Below are 22,132 nucleotides of genomic sequence, written 5' to 3'. Positions count from 1 at the left end.
ACTCAAAAAAATGAAATGTTGGGTTTAATAAAAAATATTATGTCAACAGGTTCCACGCAATTTGTTTAAGTAAACTCAACAAACCTTAGTAGAGTCAACAAATTAAAATTTTGTTTACACTCTCAGAAATAAAGGTACAAAAGTTGTCACTGGGACAGTACCCTTTCAAAAAGGTACACCTTTGTACCCAAAGAGGGCATATTAGTGCTTTGAACTGCCAAAATGTACCTTTAAAGGTACATATTTGTACCTAAATGGTACATATTAGGACCTTTTTTAAAGGGTACTGCCCCAGTGACAGCTTCGTACCTTTATTTTTGACAGTGTATTGTACATGAACATTTTTATTAATGATGACAAAAAATTTGAATAATGCCATTTTATAATTTTATAAAGGATTTAATAAGTCCATTACAACGAATCAATCAATCAAAGTGCAGCTGCTCAATACAACTCATCCTATAGACCTTTTTTTATATCAAACATATCACAAACATATTTGATATGCAATGTTACATTCCAACACGTTTGGTTGTTTTGTTCTAAAATATATCCGAACAAGTTAATTGACTCATACTTGGCCACTTATTACTCGCGTACCTATCTAATGGTGATACACTTCTGCAAGAGGATACAACAATTCTGCCAGAACAACAATTACCCACTATACACTGCAAAATCCTCAGCCAATGAGATGCAAGCCTGTATTGGTTTTATTAATCTGTTACTTTCATGCAACGATGTTATGTTGGCTGAACAAATACGTTTTAAGTAAAGCTGACAAGACAGACTTTTTTGTTGAATTAACTAGATTGAATTAAGTTCACATTGTTAAATAGATTTTTTTTAAGTTATCACAAGATTTAAGTAAAATTGGCAAAAGTGAAAGTTCCTTTTTTTCGTGTATCCTTACAAACCTTAAATCAATGGAAAGTTTTTTTTTAATCAGCTTTCAGATGATGTATACATCTCAATTTCTGTTATAATAATCTGGAATAAGGTACTTCAGAAATGGTGTTTAAAAAAATATTTATCTCTTTTAAAAGCAGAAGAATCTTCTTGTTGACTTTCTTTATGCATGTCCTTTGTTTTTCTCTCTCCACATCTCCATCAATATTACAGATCTATCCATCAGTTCTTTTTCTCTTCTTAGCAGGTGATCATACGTGATGATGTGTTCTGTGTTTCCAACAGAGTACAGTCGATTTGAAGCAAAAATCCATGATCTTCGGGAACAGATGATGAATAGCAGTATTAGTTCCGGCTCCGGCTCATTGCGGACTAGTCAGAAGAGGACTCTGTATGTCAGGTGAGCTCCCCCTATTCATCGCCTGTTTCATTTGAACTTCCAGTATAGTTTTACAATTTTATATACCTTTACTGTATATACTGTAGATTTGTGGCCCTGAGACATGAGATATCAAGGTTATATTTTCACAGAATCTGTACATTATGTAGGATGATTTCATGTAAAAAATGAAAAAAAATGACAAAATATTACTTTAGCTGGCTGTTCACAGATGGTCACATATGTAAAAAAGCTAAATAAAAATCATTTTCAGAACTAAATTATTATGTAGACATAACTACTTTAATTAAATACTAAAATGATAATGAATTTTTAATGTTTTGTACATTATTCCCCCCTCATTGTGTGTCAATGATAGTATGCTCTGGTATGGAATTCATTAGCTGTATGGTTGATCTGTTTCAGTATCTAAGAATGTTTCAAAAAGTGCCTTGTGTGATTCAATAGAAGCAAGCAAATCTGACACTTAATACAAAGAAGCGATCTATAAATAGTGCAAAATCTGATATATTCCCTTGTATTTCAGTTAATGACATTCAATTTCTTGTCATTTTACAATTTCCTCCCACTGTTTGTATAAAAATACATACAGTGTGTACTACAACATGCTACTGCTGGTTGCATCATAGATGGTGGTTCATGTGTTGATGTCATTTTCTAAAGCTGCTCTTTAACAAAATGTTCAGCACAAAAGTTACACAGTAGATTGAATCACTAAGTTGAAACAAATGGTTTTATATCAGTGAGTACTTATGTTTTAGAGCCATTACTGTGGGTTCACGATTTGCGCGAGTAGATTACATACAAAGTCAATGCAAAGACGCAATCTGACGCGTCCACGCATGGGGCGATGCAAATTACGCGATTTGGGCAGCGCGTTTGCCGCAAAAACACGCGCTATTCGCCTCAAACGTGTCTTCGCCCAAAAAATATTCAACTTGAGCAAAGAATTCGCATGACACAAAGTTAAATCCCGCTAGTAATCTCGAGCGAGTAACGCGATGCCCCGCATTTGGTGTGTAAATAGCATTAGTCTTTTTACTCTCCTGTTTTCTCCTTTCCGTTCTTGTTGTCTCCTTGCTCCTCTGTTGCCGAATCTTAGTTCATATTTGGTTTTAGTTCTTTTTTATTAACTCTCGGGTTGTTTAAAGGTGCAGTGTGTAGATTTTAGTGGCTTTTGTCTGGTAATGGCTAATGTAGAAACATTTGCAATGTAAGTGGCCCAGCTGTGTATGTAGATAAAAATGGCTCATTCTAAGGTAATTAAAATACAATGGTTAAATATGTAAGGTCTTTATACACCATGAAAACACAGTTATGTGTATTATATAGCATTTCTGTTAATATATAATCTTAAAATTTAAAAAGCCTGATGTTTTTAACAGGAATAGCTTTGACATTTTGTAAAATCGTTGGATTCTCAAAGCATGCAGTATTCATGGATTTTTAAGCTGATGTGATTTTTCAACTGTATGAGAGCTTAAACTATAATATTTTGCTTCATACCTGTAGTTAAATTATAAGCTAAATTTGCATATTGTCTGTCTATATATTTATATACATTTTTAATAATATTACACTCGACAGTAAATATATTTAAAAAATGATATTACACTTTAGAGTTAAAAAGAAACATTTTAAGTGTTCACTGTCAAGTCGTTTCAAATATGTATGATGCCTTTTTCCTGGATTTTGTCCTATAAAAATGAAGCAGAAGCACCATAAAATGACTTATTCACCATCTAAGTCATTTGATAGCTTTGTGTGGGGAACAATCTGATATTGAAGTCGTTTATAATCCTCCACCCCAGTGAGCTGTTACCTGCTACCAGATCTTTGAGCCATTGAGTTTGATTAGTCTAATGATTCAAACCAGGTTAGCCGATTTACTGAAAAGATCAAACTCAACAATTTGTTCACAAATCACACTTCGCTGTCCCTATGAACTGGCAAGGGGGGCTAGGGCAGATGATTTAAGTAAATAATAGCTTACATTTCTTTCTGTTCCTTACACAAAGCTATCATATAGTTTCAGATAAATATGTAAGGGATAATGTGGAGGCAGCCGGTGGTTGTTGGGAGGTGGGCCCCGGCGGTGTGATCGGGACCCGACGCGAAGCGGAGGGTCTTGTATCGCACTGAGGGGGCTTGTTTCCCGGTGGCTGCCGGCTGCCTCTACATTATCCCGCTTATTACACGGCTACTTGCCACATAAGAAAAAAAACTGGACATGAATATGAATTTTAAACATTTTATTGGCATATTTGTTTTAAATTAACATTTTTATCCTTCCGCGAAACTTTGCACAGATGCATAAAATGATCGTAATACCTTATTAAGATCCTCTGCTTCATACTTGTCTGTCTCCATTTTTTCTCTTTTAGCCAGTCTTTGACAAGTTTTAATGCCCATTCTGTATTTTTTTGTGTGTTGGCTTCGTAGCTGTCATGCTCTATTTTGTCAAGTTCAGTCTCAGTAAGCTGTCTGTGTCTTGTCGTGGTTGTCGAGTGTTTGTCACAAGATGGCGCCAAACAGACAGTAATCTTTATTGATCTTTATTGGCGCGGAGCGATTTTACTCGTGCAAGTAGTCCGGCTATGCGTTATTATTTTGGAGCGGTTATTATTTGAAAAGAACGAACCTGCAAATGTCTCAACTGACCAATCAGAATCAAGCATTCCAGAGAGCCGTGTAATAAAGAGGTATAGAGTACCATTTTTGGATTGTAACCCCCAGTGCCTTTTTAGTGTAATTGGATGACAGAAACTTTCTCAACTTTCACAACTCAGTAAAGGACATAGTACTGTACACATCAGCAACTGTGCGATTGCCATCCTGTGCGCATGGCAATATAATGGCCACTTATAATGTACTATAAGTACTCATATACATTTCTTACTATAAGTTAAGGTTAAAAATTACCTTTAAATTTGACCACTAAACACCTTGACACTGCAGAGAAATCATCAGCATTACATTTCCAAGAGTTCTTCAAGTGCTATTGAGGCTCCTTGTCCTTGTGTGTTCCTTAAAGCCCCATAGGCCCTTGGATTCCTTGACCTCCTCCTGGAGGTGTTTCATTATTGATGAGAAAACAGAGATAAGCTAGTCAAGAGCTTGCGAGGCTAGTTACTTCAGCTCCAGTTCACTTAAATACACATGCACAGTACAGCAGTGGCCTACTTAACAGCTCACCAAATCTGTCTGTAGGCAAATGAGTGTTAGCACATTGGATTCGTAAGATAAAAAATAACTTTGTTACAGTACCGAATGTTTTCAGCATCTTTATGGTTGCATAACATTTATAGAAGCTCTGGCATGCACAGTCTGGATGGCACTGTTGCTGTAGTATCTGTCTTTTATTTTTAAGAGGACATATTCCAGATTTTTGCATCATTTAATTCGTCAATGCAATTGGGTACAGTTATCATCAGAAATGATTTTATATCCCCATAATGGTTGTAACCTGACTTTAAGAATCAGCTGTTTGTGCATTGTAATTTTTTGCAATATATATTTCTTATACTAAATATACACCACAAAACAGGTTGACACTTTACTGTTTGCTAAAGGGATAGGTCATCCAAAAATGAAAACCTTTTCTAACCTCATGCTGCTTCAAACACATTCACACGAAGTATGACTTTCTTTTATCCACCTTATTTTTGACGTAAATGTGGGCGCCGCCATCTTTGAGCTCTTTGTGTCAGGACTTCCTGTAGTCATATTGAGAGGGACACGACTGTGCTGTTTTGACTGGCTTTTTATTGTTTATTATGCAGGAAGAAGATATAAGTTGTGCAGTTAGGGGTTGCCATAATAGCTGGTACAAATGCAGAACGTTGCAAAACATTTGTTTTAACCATAATCCACGCACAAGAGCTGAATGTGTATGTGGCGCACGCGCACATGCACCCATTATCTGTGTCCACACATCCATCCAGTAAAACCTTTCATAGAAACTACCAGTAAACAATAAATTCAATAATTGTTTAAAAACAACTAATACTATGCTGATAAAAATATTCATTCTGCTACTATATATTATTACAATAATGCGATTACAGAACAGAATATATGAAGAGTTTGGTTCCAAAACGCAATAAACGCCATTTTTAAAAAATTAGTTACTGCCAAAATCAGTAAATATATCAAGTCAGTATTTAAAAGTAAATTCTTAATTTTACGCAAAATACAATATTCGCCGTGTTATTCTGTCATCTTTTCTCCCTTTTTTCCCAAAACGCAATAAACGGCAGAACTTCTTTTCTGCAGAATGCAATAAATCCGCTCCACAAATTACAGCGCACCATTCCACGCATTGTAAACAAACAATGGCGGCGGGTTGAGTACACAGAATCCTAGTTTTCCTCATCTACTTTGTACTTCGTGATCAACAAAAAAACGTTTTTTGAAAAAAACGTGTCATGGGTTTATTGAATTTTGTGGAAAAAATAATTAGTTTTTATAATAAATCTTTGAAAATCATGTTATGGATTTGAATTTTTTATGTTTTTATAACCTTATAGATGCTATGTGAAAGTTTGTAACAGAAAATTGTGGTTTTCATCTTTCATCACTTTCTTGGTATAAAAAACATGTTTTTACCGAAATTAGTCAAAATGGATTTATTGCATTTTGGAACCAACCTCTTCATATACGACATAAACTGCTTATTAGTTAATGTTTATAATTGTTCTAAATGTGTTTGCGCCTACTTTTGTTATGTTTTAATGAAAAAGTAAATAATTTCATAAGCTCATGTCTTCATCTAAGTGCGTAAGAAGTGATGTAATAATATTTTCATAAAACGGAAACAATACTGAATAAATGTAATAGTTAAATATGTTTATTATGGTTTGTTCAAATAACTTACAATTAGTGCTGGGCAAAGATTAATCACGATTAATCGCATACAAAATAAAAGTGATTTTTTTTGCATAATATATGTGCATGTACTGTGTTTAATTATTGTGTATATTTAACCACACACACATTCATATATTCATTTTTAGAATTGTTTTACTTATATATAATTTTTTTTATTAATTTTTTATATAGAATATATATAAATATAAATAAATATATATAAACATGTAAATGTTTCTTAAATACATACATGAATGTGTGTGTATTTATTTATACATAATAATTACACGGAGCACATACTCATAAATTATGCCAAAAATCACTTATTTTGTATGCGATTAATCGCGATTAATCTTTGCCCAGCACTACTTACAATGTGTTGAATGAGAAAGATGCTGCTGACTGTCGGACCGTGTGAAGCTTGTGTCGCTATAAAAACTTAAACAAGTCAATTAAACATTGCTGTTTAAAAGACCTCACACCATAGGGACAGTTGTGACATTTTAAACCATCACCTGAAAAGGTGAAAAGCAGGAATTCTTGGTCTATTTCATGTACAAACACTTGACTGACTTTCCCATTGTAAAAATACTGGTACGCCTCTGTGCTTTATAGTTGTGCATTAAAGACCCGTTACCCCTGAGCAACAAGAAGAATTGATTAAATAAATCTTCATATGATCTATCAGGTCACTTCTTTATTTCATCCTCACAATGGTTCATACATGGCAGGTGTAGTAAATATTTACCATAACAGTTTAAATCATGTTTTAAGCGTGCTCCCACTACACTGTTTTCTACCGGCTGGCTATTGAAACGGATGTCTCGCACAAAGAAGGGAAATACGTCACATCACTTACTTCCGCGTTTGAAAATAAGGTGGATAAAGAACATTAGGGGGCTGACAGCTTTAGTCATTATTTACTTTAATTGATTAAAAAAAGATGCAGTAAAAGTGAATGCTGACTGCGGGGGTTGGTCTTCAACATTCTGTATTTGAGTTTCACAGACGTCATGCAAGATTTTACCAACGTTTTGGGATGATTTTTCCCTTAGAAAATTGATTCTTACTCATCAGCCTGTAAACGCTTGCTTATTTTCTCCAGAGCCCTGTTCGATTATGATATAACAAAGGACTCCGGCCTCCCCAGTCAGGGGCTGAACTTCCGCTTTGGCGACATCCTGCATGTTCTCAATGCCTCAGATGAGGAGTGGTGGCAGGCACGGCATGTGACTCCAGATGGCGAGATGGGCGTCATTCCCAGTAAAAAGAGGTAGGCTCCATCCCGTGCATTCCAGGACATAATGTATTAAGATAGCTCATTTTTACCCTGATTGACGCAGTTGACTAACGGAAAAACCTACCCAAAATAGCCTACCCACCACATAGCAAAATAGCCTACTCGGAAACCACCTATTTGAATAGGCAAATTATCCACCACTTACATTTTCTAAACCTTTTCCACTGCTAACGCAATGCTATACCACTGAGTAACAAGAACATAAAGCTAAAAAAAGTACCACAGAATCTATGCCAAGCAGTCAAATCCTAGACTTTCAATGTCAGTGACTCAACAATATGAAAACTATTAAGGCACTTCGGTACACAGGACATTATTGGAGCACTTCAGTTACCTTATGCTTTAATTTGGTCCAGATCACGAGGTTTCCTGATTTTATTAAGTCTTATTTAGAACCTGACTCATGTGCCAATGTGTTATGATGTCAGAGTCTCTCTGCTTCTCTCCGGTTTTAGACCGTACAGTTGATAATTGACTTCTCACCTCGTTAAAAAAAAATTGCCTCTCTCTTGTTTCCTCACTCCTGACTTGTAAACTCGTTGGTTTTGACGCACATGGCACAGACAGTCCTGTATTTTTAGAAACAAGTTGGAATTTCTGTATGTGAAAGTCTCTTTGTTTGAACCCTACCTTACATTTTAAACAGATATGCAGACAAGGACTAGTACTTATGTCTATGACACCTTGAAGATGATCAGTGCAATAAGTTCAAATATTGTGGCACATTGACAACGTTGAATCTCAATGGTTCTCGCATGTCTCTCTAAAATGTAGTTTTCTTTTCTGTATGTCCTCTTTAGGGTGGAGAGAAAAGAAAGGGCCAGATTAAAGACAGTTAAATTTAACTCCAAGACTCGAGACAAAGCGGTACGTGTTTGGTTTAATACATATACTTGACACAGCAGCTGAGTATAAACTAATGGATTATAAACAAGGCTTTTGTGTTAACATGTATTTATTTGTGTGTGTGTGTGTGTTTGGGAGTCCAATAACAAAACCATAAGTTTACCTCATAACTAAAACTTGAATAAGCCTTGTAACCCAGTGGTTCTCAAACTGGCGGGCATAAGATGTTGCTGGGGGTATTTAATTTTATTAAATACATTAATTAGTGTGTAATTAAACTTCAGAAAAAAGGCAACTAACAAACAACACTCACCTAAAGGATTTTTAGGAACACCATACTAATACTGTGTGTGACCCCCTTTCGCCTTCAGAACTGCCTTAATTCTATGTGACATTGATTCAACAACACAGCAAAGGGTCCAGTGTTAAATTAACTCTCACAGAGTTGATTTCAACACTTTATCAGAGTTTATATAGCTCCACACTTATTAGAGTTAAATGAACACTTTCAAGAGAGTTAATTTTTTAACACTAGGTCAGAGTTAATATTTTAACATGAGGTCAGAGTTTCTTTGACTCAAATAAGTGTTAGTTAATTTTTTTAACACTAGGTCAGAGTTAATATTTTAACACTAGGCCAGAGTTTCTTTGACTCAAAAAAAGTGTTAAAGGGGTCATATTATGAGATTTCTAACATGTAAAATAACTCTTTGGTGTTCCCAGAGTGCAAATGTGAAGTTTTAGCTCAAAACACCCCACATGTAATTTACCTGTTAAAATTACCACTTTGTAGGTGCAGGCAAAAGTGTGCCATCTTTAGCTGTGACCATTAAAATGCAAATGAGCTAATGAAATGGAAACACTGATCACAATGATGGTGACTTTAAATAAAACAGCCAACAAATTTTACAAGTTAGATGTAAAATGCAATTTTAGGTTTCAAACAGAGATGGTGATAGAGAAGATAAAGTTACAGAGGAGCATTAAAAAAAATAGTGTAAACAATTTAGTTTTACTTACAAATCAATCTGCAGGACACATGGAAATGGAAGACTGAAATGTGTGGGCGGAGTGTAATTACATCTCCAAGGAGTTAGTTTAACACCGGCATGATTAACTCTGTAGATTAACTCTAACTCTGAACAACAATTTACTCTAAATATGTTAAATTTACTCTTTGGGTGTTGAATTCAACTCAGAAATGTTTAACACTGAAATTTTAACTCTCCAATTTTTGCTGTGAAGGTGCTGAAAGCATTCTTCAGAAATGTTGGCCCATATTGATAGGATAGCATTTTGCAGTTGATGGAGATTTGTGGGATGCACATCCAGGGCACGAAGCTTCCGTTCCACCCCATCCCAAAGATGTTCTATTGGGTTGAGATCTGGTGACTGTGGGGGCCATTTTAGTACAGTGAACTCATTGTCATGTTCAAGAAACTAATTTGAAATGATTTGGCTTTGTTACATGGTGTATTATCCTGCTGGAAGTAGCCATCAGAGAATAGGTACATGGTCAGAAACAATTCTCAGGTAGGCCATGGCATTTAAAGATACCCAATTGTCACTAAGGGGCCCAAAGTGTGCCAAGAAAACATCTCCCACACCATTACACCACCACCAGCAGCCTGCACTGTGGTAACAAGGCATGATGGATCCATGTTCTCATTCTGTTTAAGCCAAATTCTGATTCTACCATCTGAATGTCTCGACAGAAATCGAGACTCATCCTGTCAGGCAACATTTTTTCAGTCTTCAACTGTCCAATTTTGGTGAGCTCGTGCAAATTGTAGCCTCTTTTTTTCTATTTGTAGTGGAGAAAAGTGGTACTCGTGGGGTCATCTGCTATTGTAGCCCCTCCGCCTCTAGGTTGTGTGTGTTGTGGCTACACAAATGCTTTGCTGCATACCTCGGTTGTAAGAGTGGTTATTTCAGTCAAAGTTGCTCTTTTATTAGCTTAAACCAGTCGGCCCATTCTCCTCTGACCTCTCGCATCAACAAGGCATTTTCGACCACAGAACTGCCGCATACTGGATGTTTTTCCCTTTTCAAACCATTCTTTGTTATCCCTTGAAATGGTTGTGCGTGAAAATCACAGTAACTGAGCAGATTGTGAAATACTCAGACTGACTGGCACCAACAACCATGCCACGCTCAAAATTGCTTAAATCACCTTTCTTTCCCATTCTGACATTCAGTTTGGAGTTCAGGAGATTGTCTTGACCAGGACCACACCCCTAAATGCATTGAAGCCATGTGATTGGTTGATTAGATCATTGCATTAATGAGAAATTGAACAAGTGTTCCTAATAATCCTTTAGGTGAGTGTATGTTTTGTTTAATTCAAATTCTAAGTGTGAGATTGTTTCATGTCATTAATTTTCTTTGAGGGGGCCGGACAGGGATACACCCTACACAGAGTCGGGGAGGGGACATGGGGCACACACCGAAAAGTTTGCGAATCACTGTTGCACCCAATTAAAAAACATTGTTATACGATGCTGTTTTTAGATGAAGTGTGCTAACAAGATTTTATTACACATTTGACTGGTGTGACAATTCGAAAGCCAAAACTCTTCTCACATAGGACAACTAACAGCTGGCAAGTGTAAACTCTGAGCATGTTTATAAGATTAGGTGATTTGTCATTCTTCATGAAAGTTTCTGTCTGTGAAATTAATTATAATCTTATTTTAACTCGATGTACAGTAGCGTACTAATCCTGTGTCTCAACAAGACTCTCCTTTGAGAGGTTTCTAATAGCATGTGACAATGACTCTTTAGCCTGTGCTGCAAAGTTCTGTATAGCGAACATCTTCTATACCTGTATTCACACGTATAGCATTTTCTACTTCATTAACTATTGCAGCATGTCTCCATATACAGACATACTGTGTATATACAGTACACGGATATATACGCTTGCCATTGATGTCAAACTGCTCTCCACATGCATGTTGGCTTCCTTTTCTCATGCAGTACTCAACAGTGTCTACTGTAAACATGACAATTTTGTTAAAATCTGCATGTCCTTGAATTTGCTTACACCTGCTATCATGGTTGTGGGATCTCCTGGGTGGTGTTTACCTGATGTTTAGTAACCCCTCATAATTTCACCTGTGTCTGTGTCCATTTCCAAACCAAGATTTTGTTTTACACCATTTTAGTTCATTTTATTAGTAGGTGATGGCCACAGAATCAGAAATATGGGCATCTGTTAAGTTGGGCATTTATTCTTAACTATATACACCCAACTCCATTCCATCTGTTCTTCCTTTTTTGTTCTCCCTACCTCCTCCACCCCACCCCTTCCTTCTCAGCAGTCGCTCAATGACAAGCGTAGAAAGAACCTCTTTTCGCGAAAATTCACTTTCTACAAGACCAAGGACCCCAGCGAGCAGGAAACGAGCGATGCGGATCGTAAGTACATTAACCGTGGCACAAACCAGCACTGGGCAGTACAGGACAGGGTAGCGTCACACCCCAGACACACCGTTGGACAAAACTCCTGCTCATGCAACAACCTTAAACGCATTCAGTGGCTATGGATCATCTTATGGATAAGATCTATGGACAGCATCCTAGTGTGTTGTTCATTGAACCAGGCTGTGGCAGCCGTTCGATCTGGGCTTGTTGTTTGGCAGGAGTTTTGTTTAGCGGTAAGACCAGATGTGTTGTTCCAGTAATCATTGTTATTTTTGTGGTTTTCTTCTGTCTTTTTTGCTCTCTGCTGACTGATCTACAGGACCTGAGTGACGACAAAGGCTTGAGTAAGTCAAAAAAGGCAACAGCAGATCTGTACCCTCTCTGGCCTCAGACTCATTTCATACCTCAGAAACCAACTCTCTAGAAGTTATAAATGAGAATCTTGGGTTTCACATCTTGTGTCTGGAGCCTGTGTTTTGTCTCTGTGGATATTAAAGCCCTAAACACAGTATGCGACAAGATGCAAGCAGACGGGTTGCAATTCTACTTCTCTGTATTTCCAATACACTTGTTTCAAATGAGTTGGGTTTACTGTTGCTTATACATAGGGTTAGGAATTTGAACATCTTTTTTTAATTCCTAATACTAGGTATTAAACTTGCCCTGCTCCCCTATATGTGAATCTGCACGTGAAATCCCAGCTAAAGTCATTTTTAGTGATATACTGTTTTGAAAAATATTTTCATAAAATCTGTTGTGAAAAATAACCTTGATATCTTTAATACTGACTAAGGTCATGTCAACGATTAAAATTAAAGTGAAAATCAATAATTCAAAAAACTTTCTCACAATTGGATTATGAGACATTACCCTGGATTTTACAGACGGTCACATACTATTAAGCAATTATTTGGTTTTATAAATATGTGCAAAAATACCAATACCAATTTTACACTGGCAAGCGCCATTCATATTTCCCTGTGTAAAAATGTGATTACTGCTATGATTCTACATTACAGAGAGGTCAAGGGTCATTTAAAAGTAGAAAAACTGAAAGGATTCGTCACAAATTATGTTATGGTCAGAGGTTTCTTAAAGGGACACTCCACTTTTTTCATTTTCCAGCTCCCCTGGAGTTAAATATTGGATTTTTGCCGTTTTGGAGTCCATTCAGCCGATCTCCGAGTCTGGCTGTGCCACTTTTGGCATGGCTTGGCATAATCCATTGAATCTGATTAGACCATTTAGCATCTGCCAAAATGAGAGTATAGTTCCTAGTCATATCGGCCTAGAAAATCGCAACCCTTAATTTTTTAAAGACTTAATTGTCTTAGTACACGATAACTACAGAAGAGTACAAGTTTTAAATAGTAAAATATTGAAACTCTTTGGTTATTTTTTAGCGCAATGCTAATGGTCTAATCCAGTAATTCTCAAAGTGTGGTCCGCGGACCACTAGTGGTCTGCCAAACCCCCCCAGTGGTCCGCCAAAAGATGACCTAAACTAGGCAAGTGTTTATACAATCGTCACTTATTTAAGTAGATTTTTAATGCACTTGCGAAACTGTGATATCAGTTCTTGCCATTCCGTTTTAATAACGTAAAAATGGATCGGTGGCTAAACCAAAGAGGAGTCAAAATAAAAGATCAAGCGTCAACTGAAAACTGCTAAAATCCACAGATCTATTATGTACTAGGTTTTGTTCATGTGTAAAATCCCTGTAATTTCAGTGATTTTGGACATTAAGGGGAAAAATGTTTTTCAATATTTTATTTTTACCATAGTTACAACCATAGACTTCATATACCCACCACCTCAGTTTTAAACTAATGGCTTTTTGGAATGACATTAAGTGGGACCTAGGCTGTTATAGTATGTTTAATTGCAGCTTTTTTTTCACATGTGCAGTTTGTTGTTCATATTAAGCTGCAACTCATTTCACATTTACTTGTTCAAATGATATAAAATTAATTTAATAATTTCTGAACATAGCATTGCATTTGTTTTTAAAAATTCGTTTTTGACTTGAAACGGTTGCATATTAAACTTAAACTTAGCTTATCCTTCCTATTTTGTTATTTTTTCGGTGAGTGTTAGAGTGGGATTCTGTTAGGTGGTCCTCAGAAAAAAATTGGAAGATAAAGTGGTCCTTGGGCTGAAAAAGTTTGAGAAACACTGGTCTGATCGGGTTCAATGGATTGTGCTGAGTTGTGCTACCAGTGGTGCTGGCAGACTTGGAGATCGGCTGGGTGGATTCCAAAACGGTAGAGGTCTGGTTTGGCTCTGGGGGAGCTGGAAAATGAGAACATTTTCCAAAAAAAGTGGAGTGTCCCTTTAAAAGCAGCATATAATGTATGTAAACTAAGCTTATGTAAAATGTGAAAAACTGAATTTTTACTATTTCGAATGTTTAGTATGTTTGTCCTTTTCTGGACTGCTATACAAGACACACTTGGGTGGTGGAGTGAAGCCCCTCTGTCCATTAAACTTCAAAGCACCATGGCCGTGTTAAGAACAATGTGGAAGACGGATTAATGTGCTGTCACACAATTTAAAACATTTCCAACAGCCAAGACATTCAAAGCGTCATACTGTATATCCTGGACAGTTTCTTAACACTGCCATCTGCTGGTGATGCCCAGAGTGTTGCATCTGTCATATATCTGCAACAAGTCTGTGCAATTTCTGTTGGTGGTGTTTATTTTTTCCCTTTTTATGGTTTCAGAGCATGTAACTTCTAATGCCAGCGATAGTGAGAGTAGTTACCGTAAGTGTGTCTTCCCTTTTATTTCCTTTCATTATCACCATTTAATTGTATTCTGTTAATCTTTTTAAACCTTGTGGAGCATTTTCCCGGACAGGCACTAGTCCTAGACTAAAATAAATGTAAAAGCTGTCCAAACTGAAAACAACTTGCACTGACATATCTTAAAATACATCAGTGTCCTTTGTTTTGCCTCAAAATGCACACAAGTGATGTTTTTAGTAAAGCATGTTTGTTAAAACTAGTTATATTTCCTAATTAAACTAAGGTCTAGTCCTGGCTTAAGATAATCCCTTTTTGGGAAACCACCCCCATACATTTCAATGCTCAATTCCTTTTCTGCACACACATTTGCATACGTTTTATGACAATTACAGTCAAGATGTTGAAAAAATGTTTTATTTTATTAAGTGCTGGGCATAGATTAATCTAGATTAATCTCATACAAAATAAAAGTCATTTTTGCATAATATATGAGTTTGTGTTGTGTCTGTAAATATTATGTATATTTAAACACATACGTGTTTTATTTATATATCCTTTTTTATATAGAATATAGAATATATAAACATATAAATGAATATATATATATATATATATATATATATATATATATATATATATATATATATATATATATATATATATATACACAAACTCATTTATTATGCAAAAAAATCACTTATAATTTGGATATTAATTTAGATGAATCTATGCCCAGCACTAATTTTATTTAAAGTAATATGCTTTAATGTTCTAGGACAAAAGACAAAGCAAACCAGATAGCAAAAACATAAATAGCAAAATCAAATAAACAACAGAAATTTTCATCTCTACCCGTGTAAAATGGCAATATTAAGTAACGATCTTTAGTGATTTATACATCATAGCTTGGTTTGTTATTCATGAGAGTTTCATGTGACAATACAGGTGCTGACTTTGTTATCTGTGCACCTAGCTACTTAGTAATCAGGCCAAGGACACAACACATTATGGCCTAGCCCTAGAACATTACCTTCAAATAGCATTACACAGGCTTTCAAACAATAGTTTAATAAACCATGGCCATGCACATTGAGTGGTCTTAAAAAACCTCTTGAACTTCTCAAATTCTGCATGCCTCTTAAATCGAACTCATTTGAATAGTGCTAAAATAATTGTATTTGATGTTGCGAACAGTAAACTCTTAACAGCAGCACAGTATGTATTAAATTCAGTAAGCTGTTTTCATACGGTGCCTAAGTAAAACATTCAGGAAAATTTAATTTAGAGGTTAATATTACAACACTACCCGAATTCAATTACATAGATTCATTTTCTGTGTTTACAAGGACGTGTTGGTTATTAATTCTAGTAGCTTTTTCAATAAGTAGCGCATATGTACAGTTCAGTTCATAGCAATTAACTTAATCTGGGTTTATGCATGCATGCTGGATAAATGAGGTGTAGGGTGAAGTGTATAATTTTGGTGAAAATGTGAAGTGTATAATTGGTACAAAAATTATTCCAAATTATTACTTTTTTTAAATACTTATTAAAGCCAAATTAGTGTGTGTCGAAACAGTTTAAACGAGTGCCGGGCAAAGATTAATCGAGATTAATATCATACAAAATAAAAGTGAATTTTTGCATAATGTGTGTGTACAGTAATTATTATGTATATTTAAACACACACACACATGTATAAATTTCAGAGATTTTTTATTTATATATAATTTTTATAAAATGCATATATAATATAGAAGATATAAAAATATAAATATCTATATGTGTATATACAGTATACAGTATATGTGTGTGTGTGTGTGTGTGTGTGTGTGTGTGTGTGTGTGTGTTTATATATAATAATAATTAAACACTCCTATATTATACAAAAAAAACTTTTATTTTGTATGCAATGCAAATGCGAACAAACATTGCTCTGCCTGTTTTGATCATTACAAACATCCCATCACAGAAATGGTGGTGACTGGAGAATTTGGGAATGTTCTATATCTATATATATATATATATATATATAAAAAGAGTCATTTTTGTATTTTCTTTATATATGTGACAGTGGTGCAAAAATTATACACTTCACCTTCAACTTTTAAAGTTTTACTATATATAATACATAAGGATATTAAGCTAACTTAGTGGTTTTGTCTGTCCTAGGTGGACAGGAAGACTATGTTCTTTCTTATGAGATGGTCACACAACAGGAAGGTAATCATCTTTCACAAAATTTAAGCTTGCATATACAGTATATTGTGATAAATTAGTATTTAAAACTTAATTGTGTGTGGTGTTGTTGAATAATTGTTTGTAAGATTCTTATTGTGCTTTACAGTAAATTACTCTCGTCCGGTCATTATCCTTGGACCAATGAAAGACCGAATTAATGATGATCTGATATCAGAGTTTCCTGACAAGTTTGGATCCTGCGTTCCCCGTGAGTACTTTGAATGGACTTTTACCTAATTATTCTGCACATTTGTGAACGTTGTCGTCATTATTTGCATCACCTGACATGGACACCGTTCTGTCAACAGACACGACTAGACCAAAGCGAGACTATGAGGTTGATGGCAGGGACTATCATTTTGTTATATCACGGGAGCAAATGGAAAAAGACATTCAGGATCATAAGTTCATTGAAGCAGGCCAATATAACAATCACCTGTACGGGACGAGCGTGCAGTCAGTTCGAGAGGTTGCAGAAAAGGTAAGCAATTCAGCATTGTTAGGAAGTAATAAAAAACTTATGGCTGTAATAAAAAACGTTTATTGTGACCTGTCGATTTGCATCATGCACTGTTTCTTATTTTTTTTTCTTTTTTAAGGGCAAACACTGCATACTGGATGTCTCTGGCAACGCCATCAAACGACTTCAGTTAGCACAGCTCTACCCTATTGCTGTGTTTGTGAAACCAAAATCAGTGGAAAATATTTTGTATGTTATTTTTCATTGTATATTACTAAATATAGTGGGGTGCAAAAGTATGGACTTTTGTAAACAAACACATAGGGGCGGTTTCCCGGACAGGGATTAGACTAGTCCTAGACTTAAATAAATGTAAGAGCCAAACAGTCCAAACTGAAAACAACTTGTACTGACATATCTTAAAAACATCAGTGCCCTTTTGTTTTGCCTCAAACTGCACACGGGTAATGTTTTTAGTAAGTCATGTTTGTTAAAATTTCTTATATTTTCTAAGTAAACTAAGGCCTAGTCCTGTTTTAAGATAATCCATGTCCGGGAAACCACCCCCTAGGGTTTAAAATTTGATTAAAACCAGGATATACACTCACCTAAAGGATTATTAGGAACACCATACTAATACTGTGTTTGACCCCCTTTCGCCTTCAGAACTGCCTTAATTCTACATGGCATTGATTCAACAAGGTGCTGAAAGCATTCTTTAGAAATGTTGGCCTATATTGATAGGATAGCATCTTGCAGTTGATGGAGATTTGTGGGATGCACATCCAGGGCACGAAGCTCCTGTTCCACCACATCCCAAAGATACGCTATTGTGACTGCGGGGGCCATTTTAGTACAGTGAACTCATTGTCATGTTCAAGAAACCAATTTGAAATGATTCAAGCTTTGTGACCTGGTGCATTATCCTGCTGGAAGTAGCCATCAGAGGACGGGTACATGGTGGTCATAAAGGGATGGACATGGTCAGAAACAATGCTCAGGTAGGCCGTGGCATTTAAAAGATTCCCAATTGGCACTAAGGGGCCTAAAGTGTGCCAAGAAAACATCCTCCACACCATTTCACCACCACCACCAGCCTGCATAGTGGTAACAAGGCATGATGGATCCATGTTCTTATTCTGTTTAAGCCAAATTCTGATTCTACCATCTGAATGTCTCAACAGAAATCGAGACTCATCAGACCAGGCAACATTTAACTGTCCAATTTTGGTGAGCTCGTGCAAATTGTAGCCTCTTTTTCCTATTTGAAGTGGATATAAGTGGTACCCGGAGGGGTCTTCTGCTGTTGTAGCCCATCCGCATCAAGATTGTGCGTGTTGTGGCTTCACAAATGCTTTGCTGCATACCTCGGTTGTAACGAGTGGTTATTTCAGTCAAAGTTGCTCTTCTATCAGCTTGAATCAGTCTGTCCATCTTCCTTTGACCTCTAGCATCAACAAGGCATTTTCGCCCACAGGACTGCTGTATTACTGGATGTTTTTCCTTTTCACACCATTCTTTGTAAACCCTAGAAATGGCTGTGTGTGAAAATCCCAGTAACTGATAAGATTGTGAAATACTCAGACGGTCCGTCTGGCACCAACAACCATGCCACGCTCAAAATTGCTTAAATCACCTTTCTTTCCCATTCTGACATTCAGTTTGGAGTTCAGGAGATTGTCTTGACCAGGACCACACCCCTAAATGCATTGAAGCAACTGCCATGTAATTGGTTTATTAGATACTTGCATAAATGAGAAATTGAACCGGTGTTCCTAATAATCCTTTAGGTGAGTGTATGTAGGTGTTCAAATTCAGAATTTTTTTACATTTATATAAAATAAATAAGAAAATCAAAGATTAAATTAAATAAACATGTTTTTGACATACATACGTAAACTGATTTGTACTTCAAGTCATTAGCTTCCACAATAATGATGCTTTTTGGAACATTTTATATATATATTGAACTGAGAAAAAAATAAGAAAATGCACATTTATTTTTACAGGAGAGCTCTTTAGTCTCGCTATAACACAGAGTACACACCAGATGCATAACTTGAACATTGTCAAATGATTAGTTTTGAAGTGAAGGTACAATTAACCGTGTTTTGTGTCCTTCTTAGAGAGATGAATAAGAGGTTACTAGAAGAACAAGGCAGGAAGACTTATGACAGAGCTATAAAGCTGGAGCAAGAGTTTTTAGAGCACTTCACCGGTAAGAATAATAAAGATTTTTGGTAACACTTTACAATAATGTTCATTAGTTAATATTAACTAACATGAACAAACCATGAGCAATACATTTGTTATTTATAAATTTTTGTTAATGTTAGTTAATAGAAATAAAACTGTTCATTGTTTGTTCATGTTAGTTCACAGTGCATTGACTACTGTAACGTTAACCAGATTTTAATAAAGTATTAGTAATGGGAGAAATTACTATAATATGAACAAGATTAATAAATTACGTATAAATGCAGTTCATTATTAGTTATTTTTTTAATTATTAGAATTTTTATTTAAAAAATATATTTTTGTTCCACCCATTTGTCTTATGACCCATTTAAGTAATAATCTGTTTATCTGAACTTTCACATATCTCTCTTTATGAGATATGGTGGTTGTCTATGCTTAACAAACCTGTCCTTTCATTTCTTCAGCCATTGTACAAGGGGACACATTGGAAGAGATCTACAACCAGGTTAAACAAATCATCGAGGAACAGTCCGGACCGTATATTTGGGTACCAGCCAAAGAGAAATTGTGAGATGGCTGGAGACAAAAGAAACGTTTCTTTTTTGTATTATTTTTCTTTCTGTATTCATTTTTATACTTACCTGGCCTGCTGCTTGCATTGGCTTTCCGACCCCCAAGCATAGGAAATAAGTTTTCTTTGGATTGGCTTGGGTTCGGGCTCATGGTGGTTTTTTCAGCCACCTGTTTCTCATGCCTCTCTGTAAGACTGCTGTCTAGAACTCGCACCCCGATCTCTGCATTCGTCCTCCAGTGGGGCGAGATTTTCCTGATTTTACTGGACAGATTGAACGGTACGATTCCTTAATGTTTAAGGGAGGTGATTTACTCGAAGGGAAAAACAATTGCATCATATACGTTTTGGTTTGTATGTTTTCTTACCTGATATGAACAGAGGTTTTTTATGTTTCTTGACACCCTGAAAACACAAGAGGCAACACTTTGCACGTTTCAGCGTTACGAGCATGTTTCAAACTATTGTTTTTTAGTTAACACGTGTTCTTATGGTTTGAACTACACGAATTACATACACCATAATTATTTAAATTTTTTCCTGGGAAGATCAAGCAGCCCATTTGCTTTACTCAACTGATTTCACAAGTGCACAAAGAGGACAAAAACATTTGGCACAAAATTCTTTTTATAATAAATGTCTATTTGTATGGTGTACATTTTAATAAAGGTGCAAATGAGAGTAGCTTTTAGTAAAGGTGAAAAGGAACAGCTTACCTTTTTATGTTTCAAAAACCAGGTGATGACTTTATGAAAACAGCAATGCAAATAAGAGAGTATAAATTGTAATGTATATTCAACCCTCGGTATACTGCCTATTTTGTTATAATAAAAGTCTATATTGAGCTTTTGAATTAAACTACACCAATGGGAATTATTTTCTTTATTAATGTTAAACATACATGCATATGAATATGTATGTAAATAAATGGATATATGTAAGTATAAATGGATATAAATCTATATTTTGTTTTACTTATACAACCATTTCTTTAGTTGCTTTTGGTTGGTTTTTATGCAAAAGACACTTTCACGGGACACTTGAGCTATACATGGTGGTGTTTTTATTGCAAGTTAAAAACTCAAGTTGGCAGTTTGTAGAGTCTCCAGCCCTCTCTCTTGTGTAGTTATATCATAGATACTTTTTTCATGTGACATGCATGATTTCTCCAAGCAATAGTCGTTACAGATTAAATATGAGCGAGAAGCAGGGGAGAGGGCTTCTGTTTTTAACAGAGGTTGTGAAAACTTTTAGAGTTAGCATGAATTGTAAACGTTAGAGGCTTGTAGATTCTTGCCTCCGTGTTTGTGAACTTGTTGATTGCCCATAGCTGAAGAGAGATTTGCTTTGCCACTCTCGAACGCGAGCCTTTAATTCTCCACCAGAGGGCGCACTGACAGCATCCCTCGGAAATGATTGTTTACTAAAAGATTGCATCTCTAACTTGTCACCATGGCTTTCTAACACATTTTTGACTGGATTGTGTAAATAATCTGCCAACTTGATTCATTCCATTTGTCAAAGAGGAGAACAGCTAATAAATTTTTTTCTCATACATGGTGTTTCTGAATGTACTTTTTTTTTTCATTGTTTATATGTAGGCTACACTGAAAAAAATAAAGGCTGGATTTACTTAAAATAAATAGTGCATCATTTTTGCGTCCATTTTTTTAAGCAAGTATTACATGGAATTTTAAGCAATTTATGCAATTGATCAAAAATTCAAGTAAAACTTACTTTAAAAATTTTAATGCAAAATTATGCATCATATCTTTAAATAAATCCAGCATCTTATTTTTTTACAATGTACATAAGGTAACTAAATTATGTTTTTATTAAGATATTACAGATCATAACAGTCCTCTGTTCTATCAAAAAAAAATATAAATAATTGAACTGGCACAAATGCAAGTTACAGTGAGGAAAATAAGTATTTGAACACCCTGCTATTTTGCAAGTTCTCCCACTTAGATATCATGGAGGGGTCTGAAATTGTCATCGTAGGTGCATGTCCATTGTGAGAGACATAATTTAAAAAAAAAATCCAGAAATCACAATGTATGATTTTTTTAAAACTATTTATTTGTATGACACAGCTGCAAATAAGTATTTTAACACTTGTCTATCAGCTAGTATTCAGACCCTCAACGACTTGTTAATC

The 22,132-nt window shown here is 35.6% G+C and overlaps 1 protein-coding gene across 22 annotated transcripts in view; it reads left to right on the top strand.

The window, feature by feature from the left end:
* Positions 1 to 21,526, top strand: part of dlg1a (discs large MAGUK scaffold protein 1a) — a 181,635-nt gene extending 160,109 nt beyond the window's left edge. For 14 of the 22 annotated variants that reach the window (XM_073870187.1, XM_073870192.1, XM_073870190.1 and 11 more), the window contains 11 exons: positions 1,195 to 1,309; positions 7,284 to 7,451; positions 8,279 to 8,345; positions 11,645 to 11,744; positions 14,477 to 14,518; positions 16,673 to 16,723; positions 16,848 to 16,949; positions 17,050 to 17,222; positions 17,341 to 17,450; positions 19,328 to 19,419; positions 19,865 to 21,526. In XM_073870187.1, the coding sequence (XP_073726288.1) occupies positions 1,195 to 1,309; positions 7,284 to 7,451; positions 8,279 to 8,345; positions 11,645 to 11,744; positions 14,477 to 14,518; positions 16,673 to 16,723; positions 16,848 to 16,949; positions 17,050 to 17,222; positions 17,341 to 17,450; positions 19,328 to 19,419; positions 19,865 to 19,971 (1,127 nt within the window). In that variant the 3' untranslated portion in view covers positions 19,972 to 21,526. Of the gene's footprint in view, positions 1 to 1,194; positions 1,310 to 7,283; positions 7,452 to 8,278; positions 8,346 to 11,644; positions 11,745 to 12,069; positions 12,095 to 14,476; positions 14,519 to 16,672; positions 16,724 to 16,847; positions 16,950 to 17,049; positions 17,223 to 17,340; positions 17,451 to 19,327; positions 19,420 to 19,864 lie in introns of all 22 variants that reach the window. The other 8 variants (XM_073870188.1, XM_073870208.1, XM_073870204.1 and 5 more) reach the window with 3 other exon arrangements.
* Positions 21,527 to 22,132: the final 606 nt, after the last annotated feature.

This window comes from Misgurnus anguillicaudatus, chromosome 8, assembly GCF_027580225.2.
Source record: "Misgurnus anguillicaudatus chromosome 8, ASM2758022v2, whole genome shotgun sequence".
Taxonomy (NCBI): Eukaryota; Metazoa; Chordata; class Actinopteri; order Cypriniformes; family Cobitidae; genus Misgurnus; species Misgurnus anguillicaudatus.
The sequence above is the reverse complement of the archived record's forward strand: the minus strand, read 5'-3'. Positions and strand labels throughout refer to the sequence as shown.